This window comes from Balearica regulorum, chromosome Z (genome assembly GCF_011004875.1).
Source record: "Balearica regulorum gibbericeps isolate bBalReg1 chromosome Z, bBalReg1.pri, whole genome shotgun sequence".
In the NCBI taxonomy this organism is placed as follows: domain Eukaryota; kingdom Metazoa; phylum Chordata; class Aves; order Gruiformes; family Gruidae; genus Balearica; species Balearica regulorum.
Window position 1 is genome coordinate 49,050,737 of NC_046220.1, and position 18,613 is coordinate 49,069,349.

At 40.3% G+C, this 18,613-nt stretch overlaps 1 protein-coding gene across 5 annotated transcripts in view; it reads right to left on the minus strand.

The window, feature by feature from the left end:
- Positions 1-18,613, minus strand: part of FOCAD (focadhesin) — a 137,815-nt gene that overhangs the window by 84,914 nt on the left and 34,288 nt on the right. For 4 of the 5 annotated variants that reach the window (XM_075739232.1, XM_075739229.1, XM_075739230.1 and 1 more), the window contains exons 9-12: positions 17,083-17,289; positions 16,538-16,625; positions 15,645-15,847; positions 11,524-11,781 (exon numbers count right to left, since the gene is read on the minus strand). In XM_075739232.1, coding sequence (XP_075595347.1) covers positions 11,524-11,781; positions 15,645-15,847; positions 16,538-16,625; positions 17,083-17,289 — 756 coding nt within the window. The remainder of the gene's footprint in view (positions 1-11,523; positions 11,782-15,644; positions 15,848-16,537; positions 16,626-17,082; positions 17,290-18,613) is intronic. The other variant, XM_075739233.1, reaches the window with a different exon arrangement.

Consider the following 18,613-nt stretch of genomic DNA (forward strand, 5'->3'; position numbering starts at 1 on the left):
TAGTGCCTCTTCCTTTTGCCAAAGGCAGAGCCTTATGCTACTGCATTTGGTCTTGAGCTAGTACTCTATTCAATAGGCTACTTCCTGCATTTTTCTCAGTAGTAGCTACATTGGACTATGCATATGACAATCAGACTAAATGACATTCAAAACAAATTGTAATAAATTATAATAAAAATGAATTATAAAATGAAATTATAATAAAAATAAATTATATTAATAATCCTTCGTTATAACAGCATTCAAACCCTTTAAGGTCAATCTGCTCTGGCCTAGCCTTCATCAGCTGTGATAAGAAGTTCATTCCAAGTTCTGTGTCCACATTGATTTTCTAGTTACAAAGTTTATTCTACACTAAACAGGTATCAAATGAAAAGTTCTACAAGGACTTTTACACCAACATCTAGTAAACGGATACTAAGTTTGAGTTACAAAATTGTCAGGAAAAGACTAAGAACATGCTACTATAAAGCCAGTTACATATTTCCTTAAAGGTATTGCTTTTTAAAGTGTACTTGTTTTGAACTGTATATTCAAGTTACAAGATTAGGGGAAAAAAACCAAAGTGTTCTAATACAGCAAAGCTGCTCCTCTCTCCATCTCCCTCATGTAATGGATAAACAATGTTGGGACTAATTCCAGTACTAAATTTATGCTATATCTTCATTAAGGGCTTAACAGCTCCAAAAAAGCTGACAGGGCGATTCATTAGCTCCCAGTACATAGGACACAGCTCCGGAGAGGGAGGCATGCTGCCTGGCAACACTGCCTTCTGCATGCCCCACACTCCTGGAGGATCCAGTAGTTAGGTCTGTCACTAAGGTTTCAAGATTATGGCTTTTGTTTTTAAAATTAATTTGCATCTCAAAAATGATGCTGAGGTGTGGCAGTAACTCGCCTTTTAAACTGAGGTTAAACATGCAAGACAAAATACTTTTATTGAATAAATAGTTCTGACAACTGTTCTCACTCTCTGCAGTTTGGTGCTCTGCTGTTTTTCTAAGCTATACAACAGTTATTCCTCTTCAAAAGCACAAGCTAAAGGAGGATAACAGGGGAAGAAGATAATCCTCCTCTTCTGTTCCTTCACATTTCCTTACATTTTACTGAAGGAAAATTGTCATCATGCAGCCCTTGTGTCAGAATAAAGAATAAGAGATAGCCAGAAAACAGTAAGCCAAGTAATGTTCAAAAGGAAAAACTCATTTCAAAAAAATATAATCCAAATGCATATTAACATATGCTGTCTCCATTTTAAATTCTAAACATAGGATATTGCTTTACCTTATTCCCACCACAATTTATTTGCTTGCATGCCTGTCCTGGAGGGTTCTTTTGGGTCAATTTTAACACAGAGATCATTCCAGGCCTCCCACAAAAAGTCAACCAAAAGGCAGGAAATAAATGCTACTGCAAAGTTCCAGGTTTTATTTCTGGGAAACACTGGGCTGAATTTTGGAAAAGAGGTTCTATCAATCTAGTTCTCCAGAAGGCAAGGCAGTGAAAAAGCCTTCAGCACTCTGACCTTTCTTGCTCCAGTGAGCAAAAGCACTGAACAGTTCACACAAATGAAGGAACCAGTTTTTCAGATAAGTACATAAATGAAGATGTTTCTAACAGCTATAAACTAAACCGCTCTCAAAAATCATAAGCACATTTTAGAGAGCAAAAGCTAGGTTTTCAAGTTTCACGCACTCCCGCCAATCCAAACCAACAAGCTTCAACCGTGAAGAATCGGTTCACAAGCTCTGTCCACAAGACTATAATATGATTGTTTCCCTGCAGCTACTCTCTAAAGTTCACGTAACCAAAAGTAGAACAATACCATCAGGCATCACCTGAGCGAGCCAAATCCAGTTCAACATATCCTTAAGCATGTTTTCTACCCAAATAAAAATGTTACCTTTTTTGTTTTCTCAAAATGCACTCCCAGCCCCCAAAGAACACAAAATAATATATCTTCAGATGGATTTCCCAGAAGAGTGTCATTTACCACTAAAATATCTCATTCCAGCAGCTGAAAGACCATAAAAGAACGGATGTCCTCTAGAGCCTCATAATCCTCTAATAATGGTAACAGATCTTGTGCTACTACTCACCAGTGACCTCTCAGTCAGACGATTTAATTTCTCCCCCTTGCAGCACAGCTGGTTTCACATAGAGTGTAATAACAGTTTTTGCACAACAAGAAAATTCATCCGATTAGAAGGACTGTATTAAGTCTTTCATGAACAGCATGTGTCAGTGCAGCCTCTGCAATGATTTGATTTAATAGAGCCTAAAAGGCCATGTACTACCCTTCATTCGTCAGCCTTTTAAAAAGATTTCTCAATTTTCTTCCACAGTGTTTCAGACCATTACTGCAAAATGCCTCAGCTAAACCCAGATCTAATATAATCACTAATCTTGCACCATAAAAAGCCTTTTACTCAGCAGGGAAGAAGGAGGTACTTACACAGAAGTCTTCTGTAGGCTCTCTTCATGTAAACGGCAAGAAAAGACAAAAATAAAGTATAACCAGAACAATGTCTGTAAAATCAATTATGTTAATTATTTTTAAACCTAGAAAGGTTTTTTAAATACTCCATTAATTTACTGCAGAGACAACAGACTCCTTATAAAAACAACATTCAGCGTAGAAATGGGAGATCCTGTTTTGTGAACTTGCCTTGTGGAGTTGTAATAAACATGAAAGCAATGAGGATTGCATTCTTGATGTGCATTCTCGCCTTCTGACCCTATTTTGTTTTGAAACACAATTCTTCAGATTTTGCATGGCAATCACCCATGGCTTTTCAATTCAATATCCACAGCTACAACCATTAAATATCTGAACTACAAAGTAACAGAATTTCACTAGCAGCAGAATTACTGATTATCTTGATCACAGTATTTGGTTCACATGGCAAGGTTTTGGTGGCAGGGGGGCTGCAGGGATGCCTTCTGTGAGAAGCTGCTAGAAGCTTCCCCTGTGTCCAACAGAGCCAAGGCCACCAAGATGGACCTGCCGCTGGCCAAGGCCGAGCGCATCAGTGACGGTGGTAGTGCATCTGGGATAACACATTTATGGAGGGAGGAAAAAACCCATGCAACCGCAAATGCAGCCAGAGAGAGGAGTGAGAACATGTGAGAGGAACAACTCTGCAGACACCCAGGTCAGTGAAGGAGGGGAAGGACATGCTCCAGGTGCCAGAGCCGAGATATTCCCCTGCAGCCTGTGCAGAAGACCACGGTGAGGCAGGCTGTCCCCCTGCAACCCATGGAGGTTCATGGTGGAGCAGAGATTCCACTTGCAGCCCATGGAGGACCATGGGTGCCTCCACCATGCTGGAGCAGGTGGAGGCACCCAAAGGAGGCTGTGACCTCGTGGAAAGAGAAGCCTGCGCTGGAGTGGGTTTGCTGGCAGGACTTGTGACCCTGTGGGGGACCCACGCTGGAGCAGTCTGTTCCTGAAGGACTGCACCCCATGGAAGGGACTCATGCTGGAGCAGGTTTGTGAAGAACTGCAGCCCGTGGGAAGGACTCACTTTGGAGAAGTTTGTGGAGGACGATTTCCTGTGGGAGGGACCCCATGCTGGAGCAGGGGAACAGTGTGAGGAGTCCTCCCCCTGAGGAGGAAGGAGCAGCAGAGACAATGTGTGATGAACTGACCACAACCCCCATTCCCTGTTCTCCTGTGCCACTGGGAGGGGAGGAGGTAGGGAAAATCAGGAGTAAAGTTGAGCCTAGGAAGAAGGGAGGGGTGGGGGGGGAAGGTTTTTTTAAGATTTGGGTTTATTTCACATTATCCTACTGTGATTTTATTGGTAATAAATCAAATTAATTTTCCCTAAGTTGAGTCTGTTTTGCCCATGACGGTAATTGGTGAGTGTCCTGGTTCTGGCTAGGATAGAGTTAATTTTCACAAGGAGCCAGGACAGGTGAGCCAAGCTGGCCGGGGGCTATTCTGTACCATGTGACATCATGCACATGATAAAAGGGGGCTAGTCGAGGAGGGGCGGCTCCAGGACAGTCTGAGTGTGAGCTGAGCACTGATCGGTAAACTGCTTTCTGTTATCACCCATTGTGAACATTCCGTTACCAGTACTGTTGTTGTGGTTTTCCTCTTCCTTTGCTGTCCCAGTAAACTGTCCTTATCCCAATCAATGAGGCTTTGCCTTTGTTTTTCCCATTCTCCTCCCCATCCCCCGGGGACTGGGGGGGGGGCGGTGAACGAGCAGCGTGTGGTGCTCAGCTGCTGGTGCTCAGCTGCCGTCTGGGGCTAAACCACGTCAATGCGTGATCTCTCTTATCTCGACCTTATCTTGACCCAGGAGCCTTTCGAGTCTTTCTTCGTATTTTCTCTCCCCTGCCCAGTTGAGGAGGGGCGTGATAGAGCGGCTTTGGGGGGGACCAAATCACTAAGACAAAAAAAGCACCAGAAAATTCATACAGAATCACAGAATACCAGGTTGGAAGGGTTGTCTTTACTCTGTGAAAATTGTTTTTATGCTGTGACCCTCACCATGACACCTCAGCACTTCCATATTTTCTGTTGTAGAGTACAGGTAGTCCAGAGTTTGGCTGCAAAGTTGACACTTTTTCATTTTGTCCTGTGGACATTTTATTTACCTTCCGCAATGCTAAGCTCTGAGGTCTGCTAGCCCAAGTTTACTTTGATTTGAATATGAATTGAAGACATGGAATTTGGAATGCACCTGTATTTACTTGGTTAGACTTTCTTTCCATTACAAACACCTGGATTTAAAATAAGTGTCGAAGTGCTGCTAACACCAAAGGAACAGGTTGAAGTTAATATAGGTGACTGTTTAAAAATAAGTTTGGGATTAACAGCCATATTTTGTTTGTTGTGATAAGCTTTCCACTTTCTTAACGTCAAGGACATTCTGATCACTGTTTTACCACTTACTTTCCTAATCTTTTTTAAAACACCATTTATTTATGTGGAACTGAATAAAACACAGAACCAAATAAAGCAATTCCTGAAGTGTAACTTTGCCATCAATATGTTAGCAATTGTTGCCATCACACTGCCCACTGAGTTTATTAAAGTAATTGGTTATCTGCCCTATCCATGAGCTTCAGTGCTTTCTCCCCCTGTATTAACTACTTTAATTGCAAGAGAAAGACAAGTCCTAGGTAATCTTCTTGCCTCAGAGACAGCATTGCACCTACAAGAAACAACATGGTAACTTCTGGTAAGTGCTGTGGCACACTATAATAATCTCTGTGGAGACATTAACAGACTCAGAAACAAAATAACTTGTCAGAGTCAAGATAGATGACAGGTGATCCCAAGCTCAAGGCCCAGTTTTAAAGCACTAAGATCTTCCAGAATAAAAAACGTAATTTAGAAGACAGCAATGCATTAGATATTGCTAACTGGAGAATATTCAGGTGCTCTTAGCTGCATTTAACTAAGGACTGAAAAGGGAAATATCACCCCAGTTAAGCGCAGTATTCTTCTCATGTCAAATTTCCAAATATTACCCAGCAGAACACCTTCTCTGTTACTAATTACACTGATTGCTTTATATGATACTACTAAAAAGGCACCCAAATACTTTACATATTCTGCAGAAAAGTATTTTAAAGCCCACAGTAATGTAAAAGACTAAAAGCTCACCATTTGCAGTCCCTGTTAGCAAATGAAATGTGAGCCAGTTAGACAATAACAACAAATAATGGTTTAAGTTCTACATTTTAAACATTTTCTAACTCACATGGACTTCTGCTGATCATTAGGGAAACAGAAAAAGATGCAGTTTGAACTTCACCTTCTCAATGCATTTGGGCATAAGCCATTTTTCCCAATGCCAAGAAGGACTTTTTCATCAGCCTGAAGGGCTTCTTAATTCTGAAGTAGCCAGACCACCGTAGTTAGCTCAAGAGGCTGTGTCCAATCTTATCTACTGTGTTGGTGAACAAAAGCTTTGGCTTAAAATAAGCAGAACAAACAAAGCAGGTAAACCCACCCATGTCATGCTAAACATCAATCACTTTGGGTTACAGTCCTTTCCTTGTATCTGTCTAAAGCTTTTATAGCTCTGCTGACTTGCATTTAAATGTCTCTAAAAGTGTTCATTTAAAGTCAGTGGAGCTGTTCCAAGTTACTCCAATAAATCATTCTCTACAGTCAGAGCTCAGATCACTCTGCTCAGGTGCCATATTACTTCAATAAATTTTTTTCAGCATAATATTGCTTTTTTTAATGACTATCAAATTGAATTTTGAACAACTATATCAAATAAGTAATAAACAAAGCATTATGCCTCTCGTCTTTCCATAATACGCCACTGACTCATCATACAACTCAAAGAGCTGTTTGCAGCAAACAGAGACAGTCTACAGACAAAACCAGGAAACCTACAATAAAAAGTCTGAAGTTACCTTTGTGGTTTTTTACACAGCTAGTTAGCTACAAGAAGAAAACTGCCTTACTTGCACCAGTTTGGATCAGAACTGAAGAAAACTTTCCCAGGATAGGGCAGATGTATGTCTACTGCAGGTGTCACAACATGTAGCCATAACTTACCTACCCTTTTCCTACAGGCTAAGTAATTTACAAAGCCTGGGGCCTGTATCCCTGGTTACAGACTACTTAGTGGACCTGCCAAACTACTCATAGTTGGGGTATACTACTCATACTAGTTTTGAATGCTGACATACAGAAAGAGATTTTCAAGAAGAATCTAAGGAAAGAGATGTACAGGTGGTTCCACATCAGCTCAGCTTTGCTTTTATACACAAGTGCAATTCACTTTGCTTTCTCCTGCCCTTTGAACACCATTAGGTGCTTCCCATTTAAAGTGTGAAAATGAAGTTTTAATAACAATCTTGCAAAAAAAAAAAAAAACTAGTTCAACTAAGCTGCTATAAGCTACCTTAAGCTTTTGTCTTCCCTCTAAAACCTGTCTCTTGAAGTTACAAGAGAAAATACATCTGGAATACTGATTTCTGACTGCTGGGTTCGGATTACATTGTCATGGTCAGATCATAATTCTTTCCCTTGTCATCCATCAGCTCCACACCCTTCCTCTCAACCGGAGCTTTAAATGGCATGTAAGAAATAAAAAGTGTTATTTTCCAGTAATACTATTCCTAACAGGTCTGCTTATTAAAGGACTCCTTTTTATTTGCTGGAGATAAGACACTGAGGTTGCTTACTTTTATACTACTAGCTTTCCAACTCAAATAATATGGTCAGTATTTCATGCACCTAAGGCTTTGTACCTAGCACAGTACATAAACTTTTTAGCATGGGCTAAAATAGCATATGGTAAGGCCACTTCTATACTAGATTTGGTAAAAAAAAAATCTTAACTGGCAATGTATGTCATAAAATGCCCCTCCCCCAACCCCATTATAGTGTATATAACCCAAAACCTGAGACCTCTGATGACAACAAACTTATGAATGAAACACTTCATAACAGAAACCTTAGCATTATTCGTAATGCAGAAAACCTTTTTCTAGCTGTGAATTGGATGACCAAGGGAAACCTGTATGCTGAATTCAGAAGGCTAACCTGCACTTTTAGAAACAATATTCACATCTATGGTTTCCTTTACCTTTCAACAAAGAAAGCATGGGGTGTTGTTTTTTGTTTATATATTTTAACTTAAAAAGCACAAAGCAGCCACTTTTTAAGAAAGGCTTAAAAACGCTCAAGGCTTCCACTTTTCATAAAACAGTTAAATAACAACTCAGTGAATGCATTCTACACGATGCTTATACCAAAAATATTAGAGCATGCCATTGTACCTGGTGATCGGCAGCAATACTACCACCATTTGGTAAATGGCTTTCCTAGCATAGGTTTTTTTTGAGTTTTACTATGTCAGGAAAAGTACACCTAGAAGTCCATAGTGGAATATATTTATTTCTCCCTGCCACAGACCACCAGAGCCTTTGTGATCTACTGTTTTTCACCATAAGGTTTTAAACAACGCACAGCATTGGCATCAAGTTAAATGGAGTGACAAGAAGCAGGTGACAAATAAAAGGAAGTGAAAGACTGGATGAAGCAGCAAAAGCAGCTTCAAGTGCCCTCCTGCCACAGCTATCTGAGAAAGAATCTTTTGCTCCGAGTATTGTGAAGTTCTGAATCGCTAGCACATTTTGTTATGCTTTTTTTCTGCTTTTTAATTCTCAGCTATTTTGTGTCATTTAACAATGCTCTAGAATTGGTACAAGGCTATAACAGAATGGAAGAATTTTAAACCTGTATTTTAAGAGGAACAATTCATCCATGTGCAAGAAAATAACAACCAACCATTAAGTGGACAAAGTAATGATGGGGAAAGATATCCTGAAAAGAACAAAAAGCACTTCATTTTGCATATTTCCACCAGATGCCTAGATCTGAGTAATCACCTCTAACTTCTAGCAGTCCAGTATTTCCACTGACGTCAGACCTGTAACATCCCAGGGCAGCTGTTCTACACACGATTCAGCAAGGAATATATCAGGGACACTGAATAAATATTTCAAAAAGAACTATCTGGGAACTAATTCCTGTTCTTATTCTGAACTGTAAATAAGTTGTGTAACCTTACAGGTTCTTCCTAAAGCAAATAACAACATTGCAGTTCAGGCTTTGTATAAACACTGTCATCTTGAATGTGCAACCACTTGTGTATTCACTAAAATGAAATACCATACTAACTAACATTATCATAACGATAGCAGCATGCACAGGACAAAACAGGAACTTCAAAATACAATAAAATGAGCAAAGCACAACACTTGCCTATTTAATTCACATACAGACAGGGATGTACTATAACAGCAAAGTGTGAAGTACGCTACAGATAGTGCTGCAGGCAGCTCAAGTTGGCTGTACCCTTCAGTTTAGTTTGCAATTTTCTCTTCACTGCTCTGTCTCTTGCCAGTATGCTGCATCCATATTTAGTCCACTCTGCTGTGACCCCACCTGGAGTACAGCATCTAGCTCTGGGGTCCTCAGCACAGGAAAGACATGGACGTGGTTCAGAGAAGGGCCATGAAGATGATCAGGAGGCTGGAGCACCTCCCTTGTGAAGACAGGCTGAACCAGTTAGGGTTGTTCAGCCTGGAAAAGAGAAGGCTCTGGGGAAGCCTTGTAACAGCCTTCTAGTACCTAAAGGGGGCTTATAAGAAAGATGGGAATAAATTTTTTAGCAGAGACTGTTGTGATAGGACAAGGGGTAATGGTTTTAAACTAAAAGAGGGTAGATTCAGACCAGATATAAGGAAGAAATTCTCTGCCGTGTGGGTGGTGAGGCACTGGAACAGGTTGCCCAGAGGGGTGGTAGATGCCCCTCCCTGGAAACATTCAAGGTCAGGATGGACGGGGCTCTGAAGAACCTGATCTAGGTGAAAATGTCCCTGCTCATGGCAGGGGGGTTTGACTACGTGATCTTTAAAGGTCTGTCCAGCTGAAACTATTCTATGATTCTTCCAGACAAGAAAAAAAAATAATTACAAAATTAAAAAAATCAATGCTATGCTACACATGCCACAATGAAAAATCCTTTTAAGACCTCTTTTTTTGTTCCTCCCTCAGAAGTATTGTGGAAACCCAGCTACAGTTAGTTTGGCTAAGATGTAAATAATATATTTCATTCTTTTTTTCAGAGCAGTGATCCTACAGTTCACAAAAGTTAACAGATTCTACATGTTCTTCCAGGCCCACATAACACCCACAGTCCTTATCAGTAGCTCTACAGCAAATGCCTGCAACTTTCTCAAGACTGAAAACTGGACTTTTTAATCTGTTACTGTGTGTCTGAACAGGAGTCAGAATTACTTTTACCACATACCATCCAAAAAACAAACCCTTCTCTTTAATATAGAGGTTAACAAATTTCAAGTTTCTAAAGACAGAAAACAGAACACCTAGAACTATCGTCATTTAAGCCTAGAAATATAAAATAACTAATCCCCACAAAACCTAATTATAACACAAAAGTGTAACTGAATACAATGCTAGAAAGATAATAAAGGAAAGTTAAATGCAAAAAAATCAGTCAAAATGGGAAAAAAATTAAAGAAATCACACACTCCCAAATCTGCATCAATTTGAGTGCATTATGAAACATACCTATACAAGAAAACAACGAAACAAAGGCCAGTCTAAAAAAGATTTGAGAAGAGGCATAAAAGGTTAACAGCAGGCAACCAGCAACAGATGAAGCTGTCACCTGGTTTAAAAACTTCTCTGGCTTAAGAAATAGAGTTATCTCCAAAAGCACTGTGTAACAGGCCTGGTTTAGCACAGCATTTCAGTATGTGTTCAACAGCAAGCATATCCTGGACCGCTTCCCTGGATCAGAACTACAGTGCTCAGCACTGTTAGTCACCAAAAGCACATCCCGTAAGCTGTATCTTTTTCCCAACTCACGTGCTGCAGAGTACAACAACTGTACGAGAAAGAAAGCAATTAAAAAAAAACCTGAAGCAAATAAAATTTATCTCTATGGCACATCCGAAATTTGAAGCAACACTTCTCCCTTCCCTACATTTTCTTAATTTATTGTACAAATAAGAGGATTGTTTCTGTATAACGCTTCCTGCATTACCTATTACTGTTTCTAGATATCCCCATTTATCTTTCCAGGTTATGTAGATAAATATAATCATATTGCATAATTCTGGCTTGAATTCACTACTGAAAGACTATGCACATACTTTTAAGAAGCAAGAATACAGATATCACAAGGGACTTGGCAATCTTCCAGTAACCACAAAAGGACAGAGACTAATTTGAGGTCACCAAAAACCAGAAACAGTTTAGTAGTCTCTTTTCAACTTCCTCATGTTTTAATTAGGTAATACCAACAAATAAGCCAGTCCTTTTTTCCTTAGCCTAAACAACTAAAAATATTCCAAAATGGAGACATAATACATATTTTGCTATAAGTGACACACAAAAGGCAAGTTCCAGCCAGCTTGGGGTATATGTGTGTGCATGCATTTGTGTGTGTCTAAGGGCGAGACCACAATGGGTGGACTGCATACTTGGGGGCCAGGGGAGTCCCAGATAGCAGGGGAGGAGGTATGTGTGTGTCTGTCTGCCTCTGCAGGATGGGGGGCAGTCTGCACCACCAACTGCAGTGGCACTGCAGCCTCAGGGGCTTGTATGTCCAGATGCCAGCAAGTGGTGAGACTGGGATCCAGGGGCCACCTACTGTGCATACTGACCATCTATGCCCCATTGCTGGAGGGATCCATACTGTACATATCATACATGCCCATACACTATACATATATTCCCACTAGTAGACCTCCATCCTGCTCAGCCAGAAAGCAGAGCAGGATGGGGCCTCTGGTCCCATTTTGTGTTCTTGTGAGTGCTCTGTGTTACATACATACAAGCACAGGTATGTGTGTGTGCTGCATGTGCATGTACCTACTGGGAACACAGGCACAGTGTTGCCACTTGTCGGATCTGGGGTCACAAAGCTGTGGCAGCCTTGCCTCTCTCAGGTTGCAGGATCCAGTCCAATTCCTGTAACAAAATCCACTAACAGTATGCTTTACCTGAGAACAATCAGCCTTGGCTATTTCCTTAGTAGCCTGGAGTACATCACGAAGACTGTCTCCCTTTTCTTGGATCAGTAGGTAAGCCAGCAGCAGAAACACATGGGCAGGGACTTGAGTTGTAACAGGTAGCAGTGATTTCACTGAAGATAACCAGTTAGCAACTGCAGTCTTCTCTCTCATGAGCTCTATGATCTTCCAGGTTGTATACAATGAGCTGTAAGAGCTGTTTATTGGGAAAAGGAGCTTGTGGGACACCTGAGAAGAAGTGAAACAAACAAAATTGTCAAATAAGGTACCATGAAAGAACAAAGAAAAAACATAACTAATCCAAAACTTTTTTTTTTCTTTAGGGTCCAAATACAATAAATGTAAACAGTAAATTGCAATAAATTTCTTTACAGTCTTTTATATGAATTCTTGCACTAAGGATGTTTGAATGCATTGCTAAGTCCCTATTCAGGAGTTCCTCCTCTACCTGTCATCCATCATTCCTGTTCCTGCTGGTAACTGCAGTGCTGCTTCCTTACTAAAATGGGCACAATAAAACTGGTAGTATATTAAAAGCTTCCATTCCTGACAATGACAGGTGCATCCCAAAAGTGTAAGTATTATCTACCTTATTTTAAGGAATTCTTTTAACTCTTAATAGTACTTAATATAACACCACAGTTTAAGTTAATCCAACTTTACATTTTTTGTTTACCTGTTTCACTTCTCAGAACAAAATGTTCTATAGATGCAGTCATAGAAGATAACACGTAGAAGCAGGGAAGTAGCAAAATACAAATGAAGAACCTTTCTTACTCAGGTTTTTATATATGTAAAAGTATGTATATTTTAAAGCTCCTGCAAATTAAGGCAGAAGTTCAAAGTTTTTCATTAAAACAAAAAACCTTAATCAAAGACAAACCATCTCTTTCCCACTAAATCTTTGTTTCCTTAGAAAACACTATGTTTTCAGAAATGTCTTTCCATTATCAAGACAGCAGTTGGCAGGCAGTGATTAGATGAAGAACATGTATAAAAAATCAAGTCAAGAAAGTATTTGAAAAGAGGTCTCCAAATGAACATTAAAAATGGGATTCAGACTCCAACAGGGCAGGCCCATTCACCTTTAAATTACCAGGGAAAAAGAGATTTTGAGTGGCAAAAACTGTTCTCCATAAAACTGCAGAATCTCATTTTAATCACACTGTTGAATGCAATGCAAATTTATTTTGGCTAATGGAAGGTAGCATGCCCCCGTACTTTAGATGGCCTCTTTAAAATAACATTAAAATTAGCATATGCTATTACTTATGCATTACAATTACTGTATATGAAAAATTCAGCAATCTATAATGCCATCTTTCTGGCTGGCAAGATCACTTGGAGCCAAAAACCTCTTTTGGATACAGCTGGGAAACTGCAGTTTATTGATAAAGATATTTAAACTTTATCCAATGGCATACAGTAGGCTAAGAAGAGCTTCGGGATCTGTAAGTTGTACTGTTTAGTTGCATGCCCCTGCAAGATCGTAGGACTTGAAATCAAGATCAGGCTATTACAGTCTTTTTTTCACTCACTCCCTTCTCCCTTTATTTCACCTGCATGAAAAAAAGCTATCACCATATTTTTACTTTAGTGCTGCACCTCATTCAAGCGGGTTAGGGAGAAAACTTCAGCCTGCCAACACTGAAAGACCTATATAACATCCCTCAATGGCAAAGCAGAAGTGCAGGTTAGCCACATCCTAACATTTTTCAAATTCTTGGGACTAGAACAATTTCCCATTACCGTCACTGCAAAAAAAGAAGACATTGAAGAAAATACAGCTTTTGGGGGTGGTTAAAAGCAAAAAAGAAGCATACTGGCTATGCAAAGGCAGCCACATATCCATGGAGGACTACAAGAATCTTGCTAGGGAATGCAGAGATGCAGACAGGAAGGTTAAGGCTCTGCTAGAACTGAAATTGGACAGAGATGTCAAAAAGAAGAAAGGGTTCTTCAGACGCATGAGCAGAAGCACAGGGAAGACACATGCCCATTACCAAACAGGCCAGGGAAGCAAGTTACTAATAATGCTGACAAGGCAGAGGTTCTCAATACCTTCTTTCCTCTGTCTTTAGCAGTGTAGTTGGATCCCAGATCCCAGACTCAAGCACCTATGACAACGCATGTGTTGACCCACCAGTAGTGGCTCTCTGCAAGGGCTCAACACACATAAATTGATGGACCTGGAGGGAATCCACCCCAGGGTGTTAAAAGAACTGGCTGTCATTGTTGTAAGGCCACTGTCTATAATCTTTGAAAAGTCGTGGAGATCAGGGGGCATCCCTGATGACTGGATGGAGGCAAATCTCATACCCATCTACAAGAATGGCCCAAAAAAGGACCCAGGAAACTACAGGCCCATTAGCTTAGCTTCAGTCCCTGGGAAAGTGGTAGAACACCTCCTCCTAGAAACTATTACAAACCAAATGAAGCAGGTGATTTGGAAAACCCAGCACAAATTTACCAAAGGCAACTCATCCTAGACTAACCTAATCACCTTCTACAACAACATCTGTTGAGATGGAGAGATCAGTGGATGTTGCTTGCCTGGGCTTCAGCAAAGTGTTCAACACTTTCCCACAACCTTCTCCTGGACAAACTGGCAAGACACAGATTGTCAGGGGTCGGTACTGGGACCGGCACTGTTCAACATCTTTGTCAGCAACATGGACAATGGGATCAAGTGCACCCTCAGCAAGTACGCCAACGACACCAACCTGTGGGGTATGGCCAACATGCTGGAGGGAAGGCATGCCATCCAGAGGGACCTTGACAGGCTTGAGGGTGAGCCCATCCAAACCACATGAAGTTCATCAAGGCCAAGTGCAAGGTCCTGCACGTGGGTCAGCGCAATCCCAAGCACAGCTATACGCTGGGCAAGGGATGGATTGAAAGCAGCCCTGAGGAGAAGGACTTGGGGGTATTCATTGATGAGAAGCTCAACATGAACCAACAATGTGTGCTTGCAGCCCAGAAAGTCAAACATATCTTGGGCTGCATCAAAAGCAGTGTGACCAGCAGGTCGAGGGAGGTGATCCTGCCCCTCTACTCCACTCTTGTGAGACCCCACCTGGAGTACTGCATCCAGCTCTGGGGTCCCCAGTACAAGAGAGACATGGAGCTGTTGGAGCGAGTCCAGAGGAGGACCACGAAGCTGATCAGAGGGCTGGAGCACCTCTCCTGTGAGGACAGGCTGAGAGAGTTGAGGTTGTTCAGCCTGGAGAACAGAAGGCTCCAGGGAGACCTAATTGCAGCCTTCCAGTATTTAAAAGGGGGCTTATAAGAAAGACGGGGACAAACTTTTTAGCAGGGTCTGCTGAGATAGGACAAGGCATAATGATTGTAAACTAAAAGAGGGTAGGTTCAGACTAGATGTAAGGAAGAAATTCTTCACTATGAGAGTGGTGAAACACTGGACAAGGTTGCCCAGAGGAGCTGTGGATGCCCCTTCCCTGGGGCCAACTTCAAGGCCAGGTTGGATGGGGCTTTGGGCAACCTGGTCTAGTGGAGGGTGTCCCTGCTTGTAGCAGGGGGGTTGGAACTAGATGATCTTTGAGGTCCCTTCCAACCCAAACCATTCTATGATTCTATGATAAATAAATAAAAACAAAAAACCAATGGCACAGGTAAAAAGATCCAGGATAATGAGCTGAAATTTGCTAAGTGACGTTTATGTGTTCTGTAATTCTCTTCAGCCAAAGGAGACAGAACAATAGCTAACAGTCACATATGATTGTAAGGAAAAGGATATGGATGAGTAGAATAAGCAAGTCTGAAAGAGACTAAGTATACATAACCTTGTTTTCTACTAAGTCCTGTTATTTGATTAATAATGCACATTAATTCTTTAATCTATACAGTACATAAAAGTAAAAAAATCCCACCTCCTAAGTTAAACAGTATCTAGCATACAAACACACTTTACCAGTACTCTAGTTTTATGGACTATACATATTTTTGAGTGTTTCCATACAACATATTATACAATGCTTGAGTCTTTCCCAAGCAGCTAGGTGAAATGCAGCAAAATTGTTAAATGCATACCCTACCTGCCCCAAAAGAAGGAAAAAAACTTGTAACTTTACCAATTCCTTTTTAGCCTTCACACCTTCCTCCTGTAACATTGCCAAAAGATTTGCAGCCAGCTGCTGCCTGGTAGGTCCACAATCATCCTCTGATAGGCAGTCCCCAACTGTTGTAGAAGACAAGATCTGTAGCACAGGCATCACCAAAGTAAGGGCTATAGTTGAGGTGTTCTGGGTTTCTGAACAGGAAAGGAGCTTGTAGGCTATTTAAGACAAGGTGGGGAAAAACAAAGATCAGGTAGGGAAAAAAGGAACTAACGTGATTTGTACTTTTAGGCACGACACAAATATTTCTAGGAAACACACTGGTCAAGGAAAGTAACAGTCCCCAGAATTACAGTATGTGCATACTGGAGTTAGAGTGCAAAAGATTTTTTTGTAAAACTCCAATTCTATTTAGAGATCCATATGTTTCTGTTATTTATAGCAAAGTACCTGATGGCAGCAAGAAATACAATAATGGAATGTAGCACAGTCCCGCATTTTTACTGGAGTAACTCCACTAATCAAAACTGCTAAGTCAAAAGCTCAGACAAACATTGCCACGACTGTCAAGCCTGCTTTCTAAAGATCTGTCAAAAGAAACCATTCAGGATGCATGAACCTCAGCTGAGAATATCCTGCTGTTGACTCAAAAATGAAACAGATAAGCTCCAAGATCACAGGGAGCTTAGAATACAGTAACATCCACAGAAAAAGTCAGTGTACCAGGAAAAATCTATATTGCCATTAGATCAAACGTTACTTTTTAAATTCAGGAAAAATTCTGCGTATAAAAAAAGTAATTCACCACCCAATTGAACTTTAGGGGAATGCAGTGCTTATTTTCATAAACATGAAGAAACAAAGACACAGTCTTAAGAGTGTGGATTCCTCTTTCACAAAAGCTTTACCTAGACTCAAGACAGGCTTTTGCTGACTTTCTGGTGTTTGCAGCAGTAGAAGCGCTAGCCCAATTATACACTGTGGCACTGGAAATACCTACAAGGGAAGAAGAAAGAGGTTCAATTCTTCTTTTGTTTTTCAGTGGCAGTACACAGTACAAACAGGCAACAACCAAAACCCTATAAGGAGTTTCTTCATGAATCATAGTGAGTGCACACATAGTGACACAGCACACGCAATGAAGAACATGAATAGTGTAAAAATACTACTTTAAGTGAGTAACAACAAGATTTTAATTTGTTACTTCGTTCAAACCTTTTTAGCTCAGTTTAAACCAACTCCCATACTAAAAAGTTAACTTATATCTACAGAACCAGCTAAGTTTTAGCCTTCTGAAGGTCTTCAACTAAGAAAAAAAAAATTACGATGCTTTTGAAACAACACTGGTCACTTGCAGATGAGTGTCATGTATCAATGTCTATAAATATTGCCTTAAAAATGACATTCTTTAAATTTAATAAAACTATTTTATTTTTTCCCCATGAACTCTTACCTCTTTTAAGAGCTCAAAGTTGTCCTCTATTAAGGAGATCAGAGATGAGCATTCTCCTGTTATGTTTAAACACACTTCACAGAAGCATAATAGTTGCAGACAAAACTGAGATAACTGAACTTTCCAAAACACAGGATAGCGCAGTAGGCTGAGGATTAGCTCTTGCAGAAAAAACAAGGTTTCTGTAACTTGCTGTATATCTTTAAGCTGTAGAGAGGTAGTTAAAAAACAAAACCAAAACACATTCTGGTTTAGTTCCCCTTTCCTATCTATGCAGAATCCCCCAAGTTTAGAATTAGTTCTGTTAGCTCTGCAATTGCAAATATTGCAAATATTACAAAGACTTTGAAGAAACACATTTATAAACTAAACCCAGCAATCTCTTATCCAACTTCCCTGAAAAAAAACAATAGATGAATTGCTATTTAATGTTTTGAAGTAAAAATAGAAATATGTGAAAGAATAAAAAGATTTCTTGGTAGCTGATGAGAAAAATCCCTTTTTCCTCAAAAGCAATAGCAAATTAATTCAGTTGTTGGGGTTCACTCAGCAACATAAACCAAACTGTATGTGGATTTCATAGAGGAGGTAAATTTTCTTGTAACAGATATATCCTGCTCTTGGACATTTCCTCCATAATGCAATCAAGATTTTAACATATGTCTCAAAAGGAAAAGGCAATGGTGTTATCTGCTTCTAGAGCACCATGTATTCTACCTACTACACAAATGAAAAACTGAAGTGCAATACCAAAAGCAGTATCTCCATACCTGGAAGCCAAGTAAAGAGGTTCCAAGAAGCAGGTTACCTCAAAATCCTAATATGTTAGATGAGAACATTTCTGCTCTTGAATATTCTAGTTCCAGACAAACCCAGCTGCTCCAGTCCTAACTCTGGAGCCAGCTGGGTGGCCAGACAAGTTGTGGATGGCCCCTCCCTGGAAGTGTTCAAGGCCAGGTTGGATGGGGCTTTGGGCAACCTGGTCTAGTCGAGGGTGTCCCTGCCCATGCCGGGGGGGGGTTGGAACTGTATGAACTTTAAGGTCCCTTCCAACCCAAACCATTATATGATTAAGGATAACATGCTGATTTTTAGTCCTTTGGAACAAATTCCATGAATAATCTGCTCATACCAGAAGCCTCATGTCCATGAATTTTTCAGCAGAAAAGTCTGCAGGTGACAAGCTGTACTTTTGACAGCTTGGTTGACATTGTCAGACAAAATGACTAGGAAGCATTTCAGCATTTACACAATACAGAGGATTAAATAATGTTAAGCATAAAGGCATGATAAGAACCACCTGAGGTTCAGAGAAAAGAGAAGGAATGACAGGTTATAAAACAGTCCATCAAATAGGCTTCTTGAAGGAAGTATTTCCCTCTCCATTGTGAAAGTAATATCTCAGGCAAGACAAAAACATTCAAGTATTCATATGAGTTTAAAAAAATGCAACAGATTTCCAATTTTTTAAAAAAAGTGCCAATACGCATGGAGGAAAGAAAGGTTCATAACTAATTTTATAAGTCTTTTT